The following is an 18217-nucleotide window of genomic DNA, read 5'->3' on the forward strand; positions in this document are numbered from 1 at the left end:
TACTTTTAAAAAGTAAGATGGTAAAAGAGATAGGGCTGGATTAGCATTCCTATCCTTTTCCAAAAGATCATCAAACTAAAAATGCCATCACACTTGCTAGTTACAGCATCTATTCTATGCTTTTGCACATGCTTAAAATCCAGCAAAGAAAACCACATGGACAGTTCTGGATGCTACATCATTTTGACGCAAGATCATTTTGCTTGCAAAGGCTCCAATTCATACTAGCTCCAGGTCACAAACCTAGAAGAAAACCAAACTGATTCAGTTCAACACCACAATCCTATGTAGGTCCTGAAAGTGGAGAAAAGAGCATTAAATACTAACCTTCCTTGGTGCAATTTGAATTGTTTTCATCACTGAAATCTTCACAGTCATTGTCCCCGTCACATGCCCAGTGAGCAGGAATACACCTGCCACTGGAGCATCTGAACTGCTTGTCAAAGCACAAATGAATGCAGCCCACTTCATCACTGCCATCATCACAGTCATCATCTGGAAAAAGGTATAGTCTATTTACTCATGCCTTAAGTATGCTTATTAACTGTAAGCAGAAAATTGAAATTCAGTACAAGTTCACCCCAATAAAGGTCTGAGTAATATTTGTTTGCTTTTTAAGAACAAAACTGAAGCACACTCAGCAGAAGTATCAATAGTGTACATGCAGTAGATTATAACTGTGTACTCATGCAAAGCAGCTTGTGATTCAAGAGGCACACATATAGAATTGTATGCCCTTGCTTCACAGAAACTCTCTGCTCAGGAGTGAGACAGGAACGGATGAATTAAGATACACGTGTACTCCTCTACACTGTGAACTACATTATACTGCGACTTTAAGATTATGTATATATTTGCTGTCCATCAACATGCAAAGGATCCCATTTCAGAAGGGACTTGGGGCATGAGGTGCATATTCCCTGAGAGAAACTAGTTTCTATAAAAAAAATGCCACAGTGAAGATCTTCCTTCTCAAGGTAACTTTTGTCTTCAAAAACGGATTATTACTTTTTAGCATACATACAAAGATAATTTCTGATATGAGATAACTGAAATATGGTATTATTTAATTAAATACGATGTTCCAAAAGCTTTTCAAATAATTGGATGTCATAAGGAAGGGTCAAGCTTGATCTTATCCTAGAACAAATCCTTTCTTAGTATCACAATGTTTTTGTTAAATGCCAGGAAAGTTGTTTCATGCTTTTAAAAATAATAAACTCATACCTTTGGTTTCAATGAAATATTTCAACACTGGCAGTAACATTGAAACCAGTGTTTATACACATATGACAACGTTGCAACCATATCATCCCCTTAAAATAAGCCTAGTTTAATTCATAACCATTTTGGAAGAAGGAAAGCAAGCTGCATCATCAGATAGCTACATACATAGTGTCTTTCTTTAGCTGTTCAAAAAGTGCATGGTTTCTAATTGCAGTGACAGATAAGGGAAATCTTTTAGAAGATAATTGCAGAGCTTCTCTGTTTTAACTTCATTCTTGATTTTATTTGACCTTATTCAGGTGTGTGAGAACTTTATTCCTGATGTCTTAAAATAGGGACATTTTGAAGGCAACACGAGGGAGAAATAATTTTAATTTGTTTTATTTAATTTAGTTTGTGTTAATTTCTGTTTGTTAATCTGTTACTTTTAGGTAAATAAGCAGTTCCCTTTATTATTGTCTGCATGTGTGATTGTCTTATGACTAGATGCACATAAAGACATAGGATTCATTCTAAAGAGTAATATTTAACTAACAGGCAGGTAACTGCTTTCTGCAGTCCCTTGCCTTTGCTAATCGTGAAGAAGGAGAAGATAAAAATACGAAGACCAACAGACAAAAGACCACTTTGCAGCCACTTTGTAAAAGTATTGCAACCTTTCTGAGAAGCCAGTAAAGGACACAGAGATATTTCAGCTAACTTTACCAGAGGACAAAGGTCTAATGAAACTGGAAGGACCAGTTGGCAGAACTCCTAGTTAAAAAAATACCCCACTAAGCAATGACCAGTGATTGAAGCAGGCTCATTAAAAGTGTAGAGACAATTTGTGCTGTGCCACACAGCACTGTGAACTTGAAACTTTAGGGAAAAGCCATATTTATTTATTTATTTATTTATTTTTAAAAAATCAAATATCTTGCAACAAACAAAGGAACTTCATTTCAAAGTAGACCCACGGGTTTAAACGGGAGTGCAAAACTGCTTCAAGGGCAGGCGGAAGTGTGATTTGACATCACGGATGCCTCCTCATTTTTTCAATCAGAGATAACAGACTTGTCCATGCTGGGAAAAGCGAGTGTTCTTCCTCATGCAAATAAATCCCAACACCAAGACTGCCTCACATTCCCCTCAGCTGTCAGTGACAGTAATAGCGCCCTACAAGGGAGGGAGTGGATCCCAAACCGTAACCTCATCCTCTTCCTCAAGAAGAATCTGAAGAGCCTGTGCAGACTGGATTGGAGTAACCTGTGGGCCAGATTTGGTCCATGGTCCAGATTTCTGCACACCTGATTTGAAAGATGCCTCATGTGTTGTCTGTCTCAGTGACATGTCTGCCGCATGTGTTGTCTGTACCAGTGTCCTAAAGCTTTTCCTAATGGCTAGGAGACCCTGCTAAATGGGGGTGGGGGGATAATACAGCGCACTGAGGGGCAGCTCTCTGAAAATCAGGCAGAAAAGCCTTTCATGAGTAAAGCTGAAATGTTAATTCTTACCTGAATCACAGTGCCACTTGCTACTAATGCATCTTCCACTTTTGCAAACAAAATGAGTTAGTGGGTCACAAGTTGGAAATGCTGAAAGGAAAAGAAAGAGCCCGACATAATAGTTATGTCAGAATGTGTATACCAGCATGAGTTTTCTTTAAAAATTCACAGACAGAAAAATTAGATCAGCCGCTATAGTTTCTGAATCAAAAAGAGACATGTATATGGTTCTAATTGAAAGAACATCAACAATTATTCAAAATACAAAATTATTCTACAAAGCATTAGGCACAAAGGCCTTTCATAATTCATATGCCTGAATTGTCACTTGAAAGCAATTTCAGGTAGCAAAGGGAATTTTCTTCATGTGAGAAAACTACTTGAGAATCATGCCTACCTCAAAAACACTTGTATAAATTAAATTAAGTCCTGAAAACATCACATGACTTTTAACTGTTGCTTAGGTCTCAGAAATTTGGTGACTATTTATTTATTTATTTATTTAGGAGACTTCTATGCCGCCCCATTCGTCGAAGCCTTGGGGTGGCTTACATCCATAAATAAACTTCCATAAAATAATATAAATTAACAGTATAAATTAAGTCGCCCTGGCCAAAGAATAAATGAATAAATACTATTAACAATTAAAATGATATTTGAATAAAAAGGTCTTCGCCTGGCACCAAAAAACAAATAACACCCATGCCAGGCGGACCTCTCTTTAGGTGATGCTATGATTCTCAAGTGATGATTTGCAGCTGTAATGATAACTTAATGTTACTATTTTTATGCTAAACATCTGTCTTACCATCTGAATTTGTTACTGAAAGGGAAACTATAGACATAAACAGCAGCACAGTACAGGAGTTGTAAGTGTCATCCTCTGAGATTTAGTGTTTAATCCACAGATAAGCTTCTAAAATAAAACATGTATGATAATTCCCACATACATTTAAGCAACCTGTCAATCCAGATAGCTGAACACACTGCAGTACATTAGGATTTCCACCTGCTTTCCTGATAATCACATCTGATTTGTATCAGAACCAACCTGATTCCCCATCTGTCCTCACACTGAGAACTGTTAGTTCAAGAGATCTATGTTAAGTATTTTCTCCAAATAGAATCTATCTCCTAAAATAATCATTTATTATAATTTATGGAAATACTGAACACATTTGCTAAAATGTTATTATTTGGAGTTGAAAACATCTCAGTTGAACCTGGAATGATACAAACAGGACAAACAGGAAACACTGCAAGACACAATCTTGATCCATATAACTGTATCAGATATGCTATGCATTGCTTCTGTAAACCAGGTAAGAATCTGTCGTGCTAAAGCAGAATCAGTCTGAAGCTAGGGAAGAGAAGCACCTCAAAAGTAAACTTATCTGCCTGATACATTCACTCTCCTTAACAATTTCATTAGCCAAGTGTATGGTCTCTGATCTGAGTTTCTCTGACAGTATTCTTCATTTCAAACTTGACTTCAAAGGGAAACCAAATCTACTGAGAATAAAGTTGAAAATCATCCAACAACAGGAGAGCTATTTTTCTAACAGGGATGATATATTTGTTTTGTTTATTACATTAACTTCAAACAATTATTTTAGTCCCACACTCATACGGCCTGAATAATTTATCTAATATTGTGTGGCAGGAATATCTACTACCCAAAATGTGAAGAAATGCAAAGGTAGCAAAGAGAAGACCTTATCACAAGAGAGAGAGAATGAAGCTTAAAAATGCATCGCCAACTAATTATATTAAAATTAGAGATTGATCAAAGCTAATGAAATGCCACTTGCTTTGAAAAGGTGAATAAAAGAACAATCCTATTTTCCCTGGGAGAGCCTCCTGCTGAACAGAGGAATACTCAGAAGAGCTCTTCTAAAGGGAAGTTAGAGAGCTGACTCCTGGTCTCTGCCCTTGTGCAGCTGTTGCTGGTTGCCCTCCTCTGTCAAAAACTGGCCATGGAGGAAGATTGAAAAGCCCATCTAAATAAAATCTAGTGAGATGGAGGACTGGAAGGTGAAATTGCTCCAACATTACTCCCATCCTCCAAGCTTTAGACAACAGGCCATGGGAATTTCTGAAACTGGCATCCCAGTGGCATCCCAGCAGTACAGGGAGCAATACTGGTTTGTCAGTTGTTCCTACAGACTTAGCTGTTGTTAACAGAATGAGACAAGATATCCCCAAATCTCTCAGAGGAGACTGTTAGCACTGATGAAAGAACTACTTCAGGAGTCAAATATTTTGAGGAGAGAAGTGGGAAGAGTGGATTAAAGATAATGAAGTTAATCTGAGTGGCATGGCCACCCTGAGGTGAAGCACCTGGCTTCTGCTGCTGCAAGAATAGTCATGGTTGTTGAACATCACTCTCATTTTTCAAATAGATACAAACAGTTCTGTGTGTAAGCATGTTGTCAAAAAATCAGTGAAATCAATGGAATCCAATTAAAAATGAAATAAAAATGGACTGTGATGCACAGCATGGCAACAGTGATGCTATAATACCCAAACTGTATACTGAAGAGCCCCTCATATATTATCTTGGACCAAGCTCAGAATATGTAAAATATGGTAGAATTCACCTACTAATCAGAAAATAATCAACAGCACTATGACCAATATTTCCCTTGTGAACTTAGCTTTAATTGAGAAGGAAAAGGCTTAGTAAACAAGCCCTCAACATCAATTATTATTGAAACCTCTTGAAGGTCATGATTCTATTGAAAACCTCATGTAATTTTCTGAAGTGTTTATGGTAAGCAGATTTAACACATGACCTTTCTTTTCCTATCATTACATTTTTAATCATGATACTGAGGATGTGTTGTCAAAGGTCCCGTATTTTGTCCCAGGCTGCTGAAGGTATGCAAAAGTAACCCCTTGGAACTAGTGCACAGATCTGGCAGAATTTCAACTCTGAAGTAACAAATGCGAATCATCTGTAAAACAGCTCATGGAAAAACTTCTGTCTCATTTCCTGCAATACAGCTACATTATATAGATTGGGAGAAAGAGTATGAAGTATGATGTAGGAGATGCCTTGTTCAAATCTCACTCTAGCAATACACTTGATTGCTTTAGCAAGCCACCACCTTTTGGCCCCAGCTTCTCCTCTTATATATGAATAAGAGTCCTGGTCTACTTTTAACAATTGTTGGAAGGTTTGATGAACTACTATATATGAAATGCTCTGAAGACGTCACAGTAGTAATGCTATTATCCCATTCATCTTATTTTTAGTTTTTTGGTGAATATTATTTCCATGTGACAGGAAATAGTTGCCAATTGCACATAGGCTGTCAGCCTATACACACTAACCTAGGAAAAAGGTTGGGCTTATTTCTGGGTATCCATGCACAGGATTGTACTTCCCACTGGAAAGAACAGAGCTTAAGTCAGCCATGACTAACTTGTCCCATTAATTTCAGTAGGACCTAAGTTCAAATAGCTTGGTCTGGCTCCAGCTCACTGGCTCTTAACTGGCAGAAGGGGGAAATCAGAAACCACCAGCATTTTTACACTTGCAGCAAAACTAGCTTCAATTGCTTCATTTCATTTCATTTGTTACGTTTCTATACCACCAAACTGCCAAAGCTCTCTGGATAGTTTACAAAGATTAAAAAGCTTTGAAAAACGGCACAAGTGAACTAGATGGCAAAGGAGGAACAATGGGACTGAAAAGAAAAGAAGGATATGTGGCAAATAAGAAGTCTAATGCAGCTCAACAGCAGGCTACAAGAGGTAATATTGAATTTTTTGTGGGTGGATGTATTTTACTGTGATGGTTTGGGGGGGGGGAAACAAACATCGGCAGCATTTATTGGTAAGATTTATGTCTTGCCTATCTTTTAAAATATGGGGGAACAAGTACATGTCACCAGATATAAAAAATAAATAAATGGATATATAGTACCAATTTATAGTACCAGATGGCACTGTCAGAAGATCTTTAACAGACAACGGCAGTGATGTGAAAGCTAACTCTGGTTAGAATTGTTCAGAGGAAGGCAATGTTAAACCATTTCTGAATATTTCTTACAATTCAATATAAAACAAAAGTGCCAGAAGAGGAGAACCCCAGGTCTGAAGACACTCAACCAAGTATGAATACTTCTGCTGCTAATCAGAAGCATTGGATCAAAGCCAAAGGGAATCTAGCTAACATACAGAGAGGTGAAAGTTCAATGGTACACAACACATACAACTGGAACACAGAATGTGAGAAGCATGAATCAAGGCAAACTGGAACCTGTAAAGCAGAAACGGAACAGTTAAAAACACACTACTCTGTGTGCATGAACTAGAGTGGACTGGAATAGGATATTTTCAGTCAGGCAAGCAAAAACACTCTGAAGATGGCATACTCAGAAGAAACGTGATAACTCTAATACCAAGATGTAGCACATGTAGTAAGTGGTTATAATGCGAAGTCCAGCAACAGATACTGAAGGAGAATTGGAAACTTTCATGTCAGTATCTAACAGGAAACTGATAGCATGCCAAAATAAGACATACAAACGCCTCAGTTCACAACCAAATTGGGTCGCAAACAAAAATTTCATAACAATTTTGACTCAGGTGGCGAACTCCACATTGGGTGGCGACCGTGATCGCGGCCATCTCCCCACCCCCCCCGAGTGATTGCGCCCATCTTTCCTGCATGAGTGCAACCATGATCTCTGCCATTTCCCCTCCCAGCACGATCGCGCCCGTCCCCCCCCGCTCCCAAGCATGTCAGGATGACAGGTACGTGCCGGGATGACGGGCGCATGCAGGGATGCTGGGGAGGGTGGGGAGGTGGCTATGATCTTTGTTGTTCTATGTCACTTTGCTTCACAGTTTTCTGATTAAAAAAATAGTCCCAAAAAAAAAAAAAACCCAGTTACAGAACAGTTTAACCTTATTTACATTTAACCTTATGGGGAAATTTAATTTGGCTCTTGACTAATTTGGGTCATGACCAGTCGTGGAATGGATTAAGTTCGTGAGCCAAGGTACCACTGTACTGATAGCCATAGGTGACTGGAAAACAAATGTTGTGGAGAGTTTTACCCAGCGGTAAAAAATAAAGCGGGTCAATGACTCATAGAACTGTTTTAAGCCAATGGACTGTTAATTGCAAATACATACTTCAAAGAACCAGTTAGGCGACTGTACACATGGCCAATTCCCAGAGGTCTATGAAGAAATCAAGCAGATTATGTGTTTTGAGGTATGGGATGAAGAAACTGTATTCTCTGTGTCAAAACAAGACCAGGAGCAGATTCTAGGAGGGTCCATGTACTATTAGTATATAACATCATAATAAAGTCGCAAAAGATCAGTAAAAAAAGCACAGTGCTAGAGGACACACACAAGAAGCACATCACAAGAAGGCAAAAATACCATTACTGTATTGGAAAATACAGTAATGGTAAGGAAAGTAGAAGACAAAAGAAGAGGAAGACCAATTATGAGATAGTTCAATTCTATAGAGGAAGCCTCAGCCTTGAGTTTACAAGAGCTGGACAGGTCTGTGGAATAAAGGAGATTTTGGAGGACTTTCATTTATTGGTTCGCTATAAGTAGAAGATGACTCAGGGGAACATAAAAATGACTACTGAATTTTTCCTATTATGTTGACAATAGTCAGTCCTCTCTCAGACATGTCTTCTTTAATTGTTCCATACAGAGAATCTTTCTCTTGATAACTGGGATACAACTATGTATTCACTCAATCACTCTTCATGTTTAAAAGGTTAATCCAGTAATATGCAGTTCTCCACAGTAAGTTCAAGATTAACTGTGCCATGGTTTTGTTTCAAATGCTGGGAACATCAAGAAGCATGAGGAAGGAGGACATTCTCCAGTTGACTTTCTTAAAACATGATGGATGTTTCAGTCCATCATGCAGGTCACCATACCCCCACACTCACTCACAGACCCTTGAAATCTAGCCTCCCCCTCTGCCTTCAGTGTATCTCAAGAGGACATATGGAGCTTAACTGAACCCTATGGTATAAACCAACTGTTTATACAGTTTGTTCACCAGCTCTCATAAAGGCAAATATAGTAGAAGCTGAAAGAGAAAGGCAGAAAATCAATCAAAAGTATAAAGGATAGGAAAAGTAATTAACTAATAATCCTCCACTTTTCTTTCAATTAATACATACATTTTACAGCCAGTGAAAGCCCAGACTAGTAGGCATCGCTCTTGTTGTAAGTTTTATCCACTAACTCTTTCACAGCTCACCCTTTATATGTCTATCCAGGCTAATGAATTCAAACTACACTAGCGAAGACTGCATTCTGAGACAAGCCAAAGCTGGTTCAAAAGCAAGCTACTTAATTTTGATTTGGAGTAGTAGACACTGAGGACTGGGGTGGGCAGCCTAAGCCCTCCAGATGTTTTAGACCACAGTTCTCATATTCCCTGATCACTGTCCATGCTGGCTGAGGCTAATGGAATTTGAATTTCAAAATATATAGGGAGCACCAGGTCACCTCCACCTGCTGCAAGCTGTCCCTTTTTCATGCAAGGTTCACAGACCGTTCAATCAGTCTGCACATGCAAGCTGTCAGGAAGACCAGGCAACCTGGAATTCAGAATCTCTAATATCTTCATAGATCCCTTGGGATAAAGCAAACTCACTTGTCTGTAATGAGCTCTAAATCAATGGCTGCAGCTCCCTGTCAGCACAGGCCTACTGTGACTGTGAAATCAAGAGAAGTGGGGCAGAGGAGAAATTGAGAAGGGTGAAGGGTGATGAATCAGGAGAGTGATTGTAACAATGGTGAATAATACAATGTTTCACTCCATCATGGAGGTCACCACACACACGCACACTCACTTGAAAACACACTCAAAGTCACTTAAAATCTAGCTTCTTTCTCTGTCTTCAGTGTATCTCAAGGGGACTTCTGAAGTTTAACTGAACACCATGGTGTAAACCAAGTAAAGATGAGAAGCAGAGGGAACCTCTGCTTTCAGTGTGTTTAAGTATAGCTTTTATTTATGATTAAACATAAATACACATATCTGATTTAGAAAGTGTTTTAAATTGGTTTTCCCTTTTACAAAAAGATATCTAGAGTGGCCTCTAAATAATCACCATAACATCATATTGAAAACAATAAATTGTACTATTTAATGCACATTTTGGTTTATGAATACCAAAATCAACTCCAGGTGCCATCATAGTAAAAACTGAAGCAGAAGCATGAAAAAATACCTAATTAGCTCATCAGAGACTAATCAAAGCAAAGTAAATTAGCAATGTTTCCAGAAGGAGGTATGCTAGTGCTCCCTATCTGAAGACATTGAACTTTAGCTATTGGACGGTATAGAAATACATTTCATGTTCATCAACATGTTTGTCTCTCCTTAAATGGTTTTCTCCAGTAGGAAAGAAGCTGGAAGTGATGTTTGGAAAGTACAGGAAGAGTACAGGAGGCACTGTCATCTAGAAGACCTGCAAAATTCTGTGAATAAAGCGGGGCAATTGGAAGAAAAATGAAGCATCAGGAAGTATCCTAGAACCATTTTCAGAACTGGTATTCAGAACTGGAGATAATGATTGTACAGGATTAGGAATCAACCATAGGTGAAGGTGCTGAGTAGCCATAGCACAAACACACATGCACAGACACATCGCATTATCCCAAGTCCCAACTTGCCTTTCTAAGAAGCAGGCTCCTTTGAAAACCAAATATATCCTCTTTAAGCTGGATGTCAGAACATCCCTAAGAAACCACAAGAACGTCATTCCTGTTTGCAAATCATGCAGTCATGTTCTGTCTACAGTTCTGAGCCTGACCACCATCAGGACCAATAATAAATTTCTGAATTTGCAATTGAGTGTGAAAGATGTGTAATTTTCAATGTGTCATTTGAAAAGTACATACCCCCTCCCAACAAAGCATTCCTACTTCTTAGCCAATGGTAGGAAACTGTACCCTTTAAAGACACAGAAAGAGAGAGAGAGAGAGAGAGAGATGTTCTTTTCCTACTTGAATGAGCTACAAACACATGAAAAACAAAACTGGGAGTGAGCCAGAACAATCTTCAAAGTAATTTTCCAAGCACTTGAATATTACTGATTCTCTGATCCCTACACATATCTTCATTAAAAGAAAGAAAATTAGACAATACTTCTCTTTTAGCATTGCATATATTAGTTTCATTTTGGGCTTTAAATCTCATTTACCAGGTTTTATCTCTACAATTTTTATTTTTCGAAATTTGTTCTTCCTCTTTCCCATTTTGTATATTTACCACATAAATCTGACAGAATTGATATTAATAAAATGAATAAAATGACAATATTGCAGATATTCCCATGATTACAGGTGTATGCACCACCTTCCCTTCAACCCACTTCTGAGGACTGCCATTTATCAGTAGGACAGTAGTACTTTTTCGCATTTTCAAAGGAACTCATCATTTTTCTCAGAAAATGATGGAAGAAAGTGCTAATGAAAGTTATAACCTTGCCAGTATAATGAAAGGAAAAAAGAAAGGAAAAGAAAAAGCTCTTTTTGATGAAATCATTAGTGATCTCTCTCCAATGACCCCTACATATAATGCCGAGTTTTCTGGGGGATGGAGGGGAGTGAGGTGCATTTTTGTCTTGTTTAATCAGGGGAAAGGAGTACCTCACTATTAAACATTCATTACCAGACATTCATTATTGAACTAAGGTCTGTCTGGTAAAATACTAAGCACATTAGGAAGCAAGTTTTATCAAACATGTGAGTAACCATGCAAAGAATGGCCCTGAAATTCTGTGAGTAAAAGAGAAGAGACGAAAAACTGCCAGCATCAATACAAAAGCAATGCTGTTGTCCTCATCCAGGTGTCAGGTCCAGGCAGGCATGGCAGCTCCATCAGTGCTGGAACCATAATGCTGCTTGAGAGTTTCAGCTGAGAGCAGGATTTTTATGCAGTGGTGGTGGTCTTGGCAGAGATATAAAGGTGTGTGGTTACATTGCCATCTGGATGAGAACAGAGCTGGCTGAGCAATCTTGCTTACATTTTGAGTAGGAATGCTATGGAAGTGCCAAAGTCACTGGGGTTATGCCAGGAGAATGAGGGTGACTTGGGTGAACAGCAGATGGAACGGCAGCCTTAGCCTCATCAAGAAGCTGTCAGCAGCTGTCTGCCCTGCGAGTGCCAGGAGATGAGCTTGAAGCTGCTGACCAGGGAACTGAAGTGTTACCCTTGAAAGCATCCTTTTGGAAGGCTAAGAGAGCTTTGGCTGTGGGCAGTGCAGAAGTGGAATAAGAGGAAGGGGGAACAGAAGTGGAAGCAGCAGAAGCACTTGTGAATAAAGGTTTACTCACACATGAAGATCTACTAATGAGAGGTAAGCCAGGGAGAAGAACAGGAAATGGACAAATCTTACACACTTGCCTAAACAAAACAGAAAAATGGTGTTGCAGAGGAAGAAGGCTCTCAAGAGAGACTGTTTGGCCTTTTAAAAAATATGCTCCTCCTGCTCTCCTCCTTATTTATGCAGAGTGGAGGGTGGATAAAGTAGTCTTATTCCAGGATCTCGAAATAGCCACACACAGATCCTTCTCAAAAACTTAACAGATGCAATGGATGAAATGGTGCAAATTCGTTGCTTAAAAGGTACAAAGGAAAGACTATGATTGCAGTTCTAGGCAACTTACTGGGAAGTCTGCCACATGGATCACAACGAAAATGACTTCTGCGTAACCAAGCATAAGACTGGCCAGCCCTGCCATTAGGCAGAGTATAGCAATCCCATCAGGTGACAGACGTCGGGGCCAGCACTGCTGGTCTCCCTGCTGCACCTTCCTGAGCCCCCTGGCCATTCTTCTCAATTGGAAGACAGAGATGTGCCACAGCCTGCCCTGCATCTTTAAAGGTAGCCTGCTGCCCTTAGATGTTGATGGATGGCATCAGCACTGAAGCAAAATTAAACTGCCAGTCCACTTTGGTATGTGGAATGGGAATAGGGAGGGGCACCACCTTTGTCTCCAGTCACAGAGAAAAGATGTCCTGAGCCAGCCTTGGACTGCTGCCATGTGATGAAAAAGAAGGGCAGCAAGAATGCTGCAGAAGAGGAATAGTACAAGCTTTACCCTCTTCATTCACATACAGGTTTCTTGCAAAAACAAAAATAAACTGAATTGGTGGAACAGATCATATAATATAGCACTCTCTCCACCTCATTGTTGAGGGAATCGTATGAGAAACTGCACATTTGGAAGCTTTTCAAAATGTAATTCATCCCAAACATTTCTAACCAGAACTCTTAAGAGCACCTGGTTAAATTCAACATCACACCAGCAGAGGTTTGCTCACACTGTGGAACTTTCTCCATCTCTCCTCCTTATATCCTTCTGTGCTGCCTGAATATCTGTTCTCCAAGCTTTCCCAGCCTTTGGAGCCCATTTTGAAGGAGCACAAGGGTCAAGAACTGCCCATTTCTGTTTTCACTGACTAGGAACCCAGCTCATTATAAAACTAAAAAAACAACAGACAAGAGACAAGGAGGAATTTTTTTCCATAAAGCATATTTATGCAGGGAGAATGAAAGTAAATAACCATTTTTGTCTCGGTTATTTTTTTGAGAAAACAGAAATGGACTGTCAGGGAGAATATTGTCATTGGATGAATCAGTGTCTAATTTCCATCAGTCATTCTGCTTATAAAGCCATTAACTAACTTACCACAAGATGCCATTTCATCTGATTCATCACCACAGTCATCCTCCTGATCACATAACCATGACTTTGGAATGCAACGTCCATTTCCACAAGAAAACTGGTCAGCCTGACATGTTCTTGCTTAAAAGACAAATTGACGTAAAAACGAGAGTGGAATTCAAATGGAATTCAGTTTAATTATACATGCTTATGTATTTGACATGCTATATTCACACAATTTTGCATTCTATTTTTTCATTGTGTGTCATTGAGTATCATGGAGACAGTGGGTTTCTAAAGCAGTAATTCAGTTTATTTACTTTTGAAAACTATGTACCATCACTGCCAAACTTAAAGCAGAAAAAATAAATCTCATTATTCTGTAATAGTCGTTTGCTTATAAACCATATATACAAAACTTACAAGAAAATAATGTTATATTATTGATATGGCATAACAGGGCATAGTAAGTGAGGAGTGAACTTCAGAAGAAGGACCACAATATATGCCTTGTCCTGTGGGAAGGCAGGGTCCAACAAATCAATCTAATCTGTTTCATGAGGGGAATCCATACTTAGATGGTCACAGAATTTACTGCACTACTGGCTGATAAATGCAGCATAAACAGGGTCTGTGGTATAGTGGTTAGAGCTTTGGACTAGAACTGGGGAAACTGAAGTTCATGTTTTTTCAGTCTTTATCTCTCAGCCTAACCCACTTCACAAGGTTGTGGAGAAGAAACAAGGAGGAAAATAGAGATAAATGCATTTATTTATGTAATATTTATGTAATAAATAAAACCCATGCAAACTGTTAACTCCTAGTCTTTTCCATCCAATCAATTATCAGCTATCACAAGCTGGAATGAATTCACATGAAATATTGGCCATGTAAAACATAATGTAATTAACATGCCATGATAAAAATCATGCTGCTTCCATGACAAATGTTTATATGGAAATAATTCATCAGGAGCCTTCTCATTTATTTTTAAACATATATGTTAAATTCACCCTTCCTTCTGATAGAGTAATTCAAGAGTTATTATATTAAATGCATTTTATAAAAATGCTTGAATTATTCATATTAATGCATAAATACATATGTATTATGCAAGGTGGGAAAAAAGCTTTAGATGATGACTGTCAAAACAAGTCCAAAGCAAGATTTAAATAGGATATGTTTTAACTGAGTATTGTACTTCACTAGTTGAGCCAGGCATTAAGATTCGGTAAAATATTATTTGTATTCCAAAAGTGGAGGCAAAAACATTACTATTCCCTTAAAACTGTAGAAATTGGATTATCAGTAACAGTTTGGTTCAGTACATTTTACAGGGTAAACCTAAGCAGTTACTCCGTGAAGAAAAAATGTAGTCACCTTAAGGAAAGGCATTTCTTTTTTGTTGGTTTTACCTGCACAAGTTTCATTTGATTCATCTTCACCATTGCCACAATCATTTGCTCCATCACAAAGCCACCTCTTGGGAATACATCGGTTATTATGGCACTTAAATTGATTGTCAGGACAGCTGTGATTAACTGAGAAAATACATATTTTTTTATGATAAACATCCTTCCAGAGACTCAATTACTAAAATACTGAAAATATGGTTTATATCACATTACACTCGAGAAAAATAGCAATACATTTACAGCAAAGTCCCATATGTGTCTTCTCAGACACTAGTCCTCTTGGAGCTTGGTCTCAGCTAAACGTTGGGTTTTGGAGGATGGAAGGCCTGCTTATTTGGATAAAGACAGAAGGTGTGAGAAACCTGACAGCTGTGGCAAAGTAGTATGTGTTGCTGAGCCAGCCATAAAACGGGTGGCACTTTCCTGGAATACATGGCAAAAATTCTACAGAGCCAAGCCATAATATTTATAATTGTTGTTCACCGCCCAAGGAACTCAGGCAGTACAGACATTAAATAAATGTAGCTTGAGATATCTTCTGGAAGTCTAACTCTGCTTCAGATGGAATATCCAAGAGCCTGTCATCCTCCATAAATTTGCCTAATCTCCCTTTAAAATGGCTATCATGGGCAGTAAGCACTCCCTTTGAGATTGTGGATCACACAGGAATTCATGACCAGCTTCAGAAGTATGTATCAGTTCCATGACATTGCAGGAACTGAGACAGTTTGAGCTTTTTATGAAATGATATGCATGCTGCCATGCACCCAGTTTTCATCCTTATGCACATTCAAGGCAAAAGACCATTTCTTTGCAAAAAGCTCTTTCTTCACCAAAGGACATCCAACAAATGCACCTCTCACTGAATGTATCTCTGTGCATGTGTGTAATTGGTCTTAGGTAAACAGTGGGATTTGGAGAATGTGAGGCTTATTTCTATTTTTTTTTTTTTACCTTTTTTACCTTTTAAGTATGTTTTAGCAACAAAAACAAACATTTGACAAAAATGTATTTTGCATGCTAAAATGTTAATGTCAAAACATACCATGAAGTTCTCTTGAAAGGTAGAAGAAAATTACACTGTCAGAATATGAATGTGACATGTTGCTTGCAATGCCCATTCAATACAGTCTTCCACATTTAATACAGATTTTTATAATGCCATAACATTACTAAATGTCTTCACAATAACTATCTATGCATGTAGTTGGGTCAATGCATAACAACCGATAAAACATTTTAAGAGGAAACTTATAACTCAGATCAACAAAAGAAAAATGTTGAAATGTTTATAGGTGTCAGGCCAACCTATAAAACAAGATATTACATTAAAAAAGGAATACATCTTCAGGAGCTAAACACAGTCAGCTCCTAAACACATCTACCTTTTTGGCTCTGGCCTCTTGGCAGAGCAGCAGAGGCAGAGGCTGGGAGAGAGGGCTGAGTGGCCAAGGGACTGGCAAAGGCAAGGGAGAAGCTGGGCGGGGGAGCAGAGGGCCAGGAGCAGCGGAGAGGAAGGGGGCGGGGCCAGAGGGGCCAGGAGGGAGCAGGCAGGCAGGGCCACCGGCCTGAGGGACTGAGAAGGCGTCGTCCCTTGGCTGCGTCCCTTGGCTGCGGCCTGGGCTGTCCGGAGACTCCCTTCCGTGAGACACAGAGGTTTGTTTGGTTGGTTGGTTTGTGCTGTGCTTTGCTTTGCTTTGTTTTTCTTCCAATTTAAATTTAAGTTTATTTTATCCTTGTGTGTGTGTGTGCGAGTGGGTTTTTGTCTGGGAGAACTGGGCGAGTGAGAGGAACTGCAGGACAAACAAGGCAGGGGACCAAGGTAAGGTCTCGGAAGGGATACCGATGGCAGACCAGGAGACGGCCTCGGCGGCAGTCACGGGTGTTGCTGCTGCTGCAACAGCTGCGACATGTTCGCCCTTCCCCCCCTGGAGAGGCAGGGATACACTTGCCCTCAGTGCAAGATGGTGACCCTGCTAGAGGAGAAGGTGAGGTGCCTGAGGGCCGAGAGAGCTCTCCAGGTCTCCCCTGGACAGAGGGTTGAAGGAGAGGCCACGGGAGGAGCAGGTGTGGAGACATGGAGGCATGTCACCCACAGGAAGAGGAGGCCAGCACGGCCTCCTCCTTCTGGCACCAATCTGGAGCTGGGAAACAGGTTCTCTCCGCCTGGGGAGGCTGGGGCTGATGAGGCCTCAGGGGACCAGCAGGACCCCCAGCCTGGGACGAAAGGCAGTAAGGGGGCCGCTGCAGGAGAGGCGAGGGCCAGGGCACGGCCGCCCACCAGCACCGGGAAGGTATGGTGGCGGGTGATTGTTGTTGGGGACTCCCTGCTGAGGGGCACTGAGGCGGCAGTGTGCCGCCCCAACCTGGAGACAAGGGGGGTTTGCTGCCTGCCGGGCGCTCGCATCCGGCATGTGAAGGACCGAGTGGAGCATCTTGTTCGCTCCGGGGGTCACCAGCCGCTCCTGGTGATCCATGTGGGCACAAACGGGTGCCAGGCAGGGTGTGGTTGGGACCACCAGGGACTTTGAGGCCTTGGGGAAGACACTCAGGGAGCTGAAGGCCCAAGTGGCCTTCTCGTCAATCTTACCTGTCCGGGGATTTGGGCCAGGAAGGGACAGGAGGGCCTCCGAGGTGAACGACTGGCTTAGGGTGTGGTGCCAGAAGGAACGCTTCGGGTTCCTCAATCACAGCGCTTGTTTTCTTGCCAATGGACTTCTGGCAAGGGACGGGTTACACCTCACGGGGATGGGGAAAAGGTCCTTTGGAGATGCTCTAGCGAGCTTCATCCGGAAGACTTTAAACTGAGCCGGGGGGGGGGTTCAGGCCCCCCAGTAACGTGTCTGCACTGGACAAGTGTGGGGGGAGGATCAGGGCTCTGGGAGCAGGGTTTTAGAGGTACTGCAGGGTCTGACAGGACTCCTACAGAGAGGGGCCAGGTATCAGGGAGGATGGGAGGAAGGAGGAGGCTGGGAACTCCAAGGAAAGGAAGCGGTGGGAAGGAGCTGAGGTGCATGTACACCAATGCTAGGAGCATGGGTAATAAGCAGGAAGAGCTTGAAGCTCTCCTGGGAATAGGAGGGTATGATCTGGTGGGAATCACAAAAACTTGGTGGGATGAAAGGCAAGTCTGGAATGTGAACATAGAAGGGTTTCACCTTTTTAGAAAGGACAGGAAGGGAAAGAGAGGTGGGGGAGTGGCTTTATACGTCAGGGAAGGGACAGGATGCAGTGAGATAGAATACAGCACAGATGGGGAATCGGTAGAGGCAGTCTGGGTGAAACTTAGGGGTTTTGACAGGGAAAGAGACCTGACAGTGGGGGTATGTTATCGCCCTCCAGGTCAACTTGAGACCCTAGATGATGTCCTGACAGACCAGATTCTAAGGATATCTCAGGGGAGAGACACAGTAATTA

The 18217-nt window shown here is 40.7% G+C and overlaps 1 protein-coding gene across 1 annotated transcript in view; it reads right to left on the bottom strand.

Annotated features, from left to right (window-relative positions):
• LRP1B (LDL receptor related protein 1B) overlaps positions 1-18217 on the bottom strand; it is a 730365-nt gene that overhangs the window by 296895 nt on the left and 415253 nt on the right. The window contains exons 17-20 of the mRNA XM_044438491.1: positions 14801-14926; positions 13410-13526; positions 2721-2801; positions 328-495 (exon numbers count right to left, since the gene is read on the bottom strand). Of these exons, the coding sequence (XP_044294426.1) occupies positions 328-495; positions 2721-2801; positions 13410-13526; positions 14801-14926 (492 nt within the window). The remainder of the gene's footprint in view (positions 1-327; positions 496-2720; positions 2802-13409; positions 13527-14800; positions 14927-18217) is intronic.

The sequence above is a fragment of the Varanus komodoensis genome, unplaced genomic scaffold (assembly GCF_004798865.1).
Source record: "Varanus komodoensis strain SLA01 unplaced genomic scaffold, ASM479886v1 scaffold32, whole genome shotgun sequence".
NCBI lineage: Eukaryota > Metazoa > Chordata > Lepidosauria > Squamata > Varanidae > Varanus > Varanus komodoensis.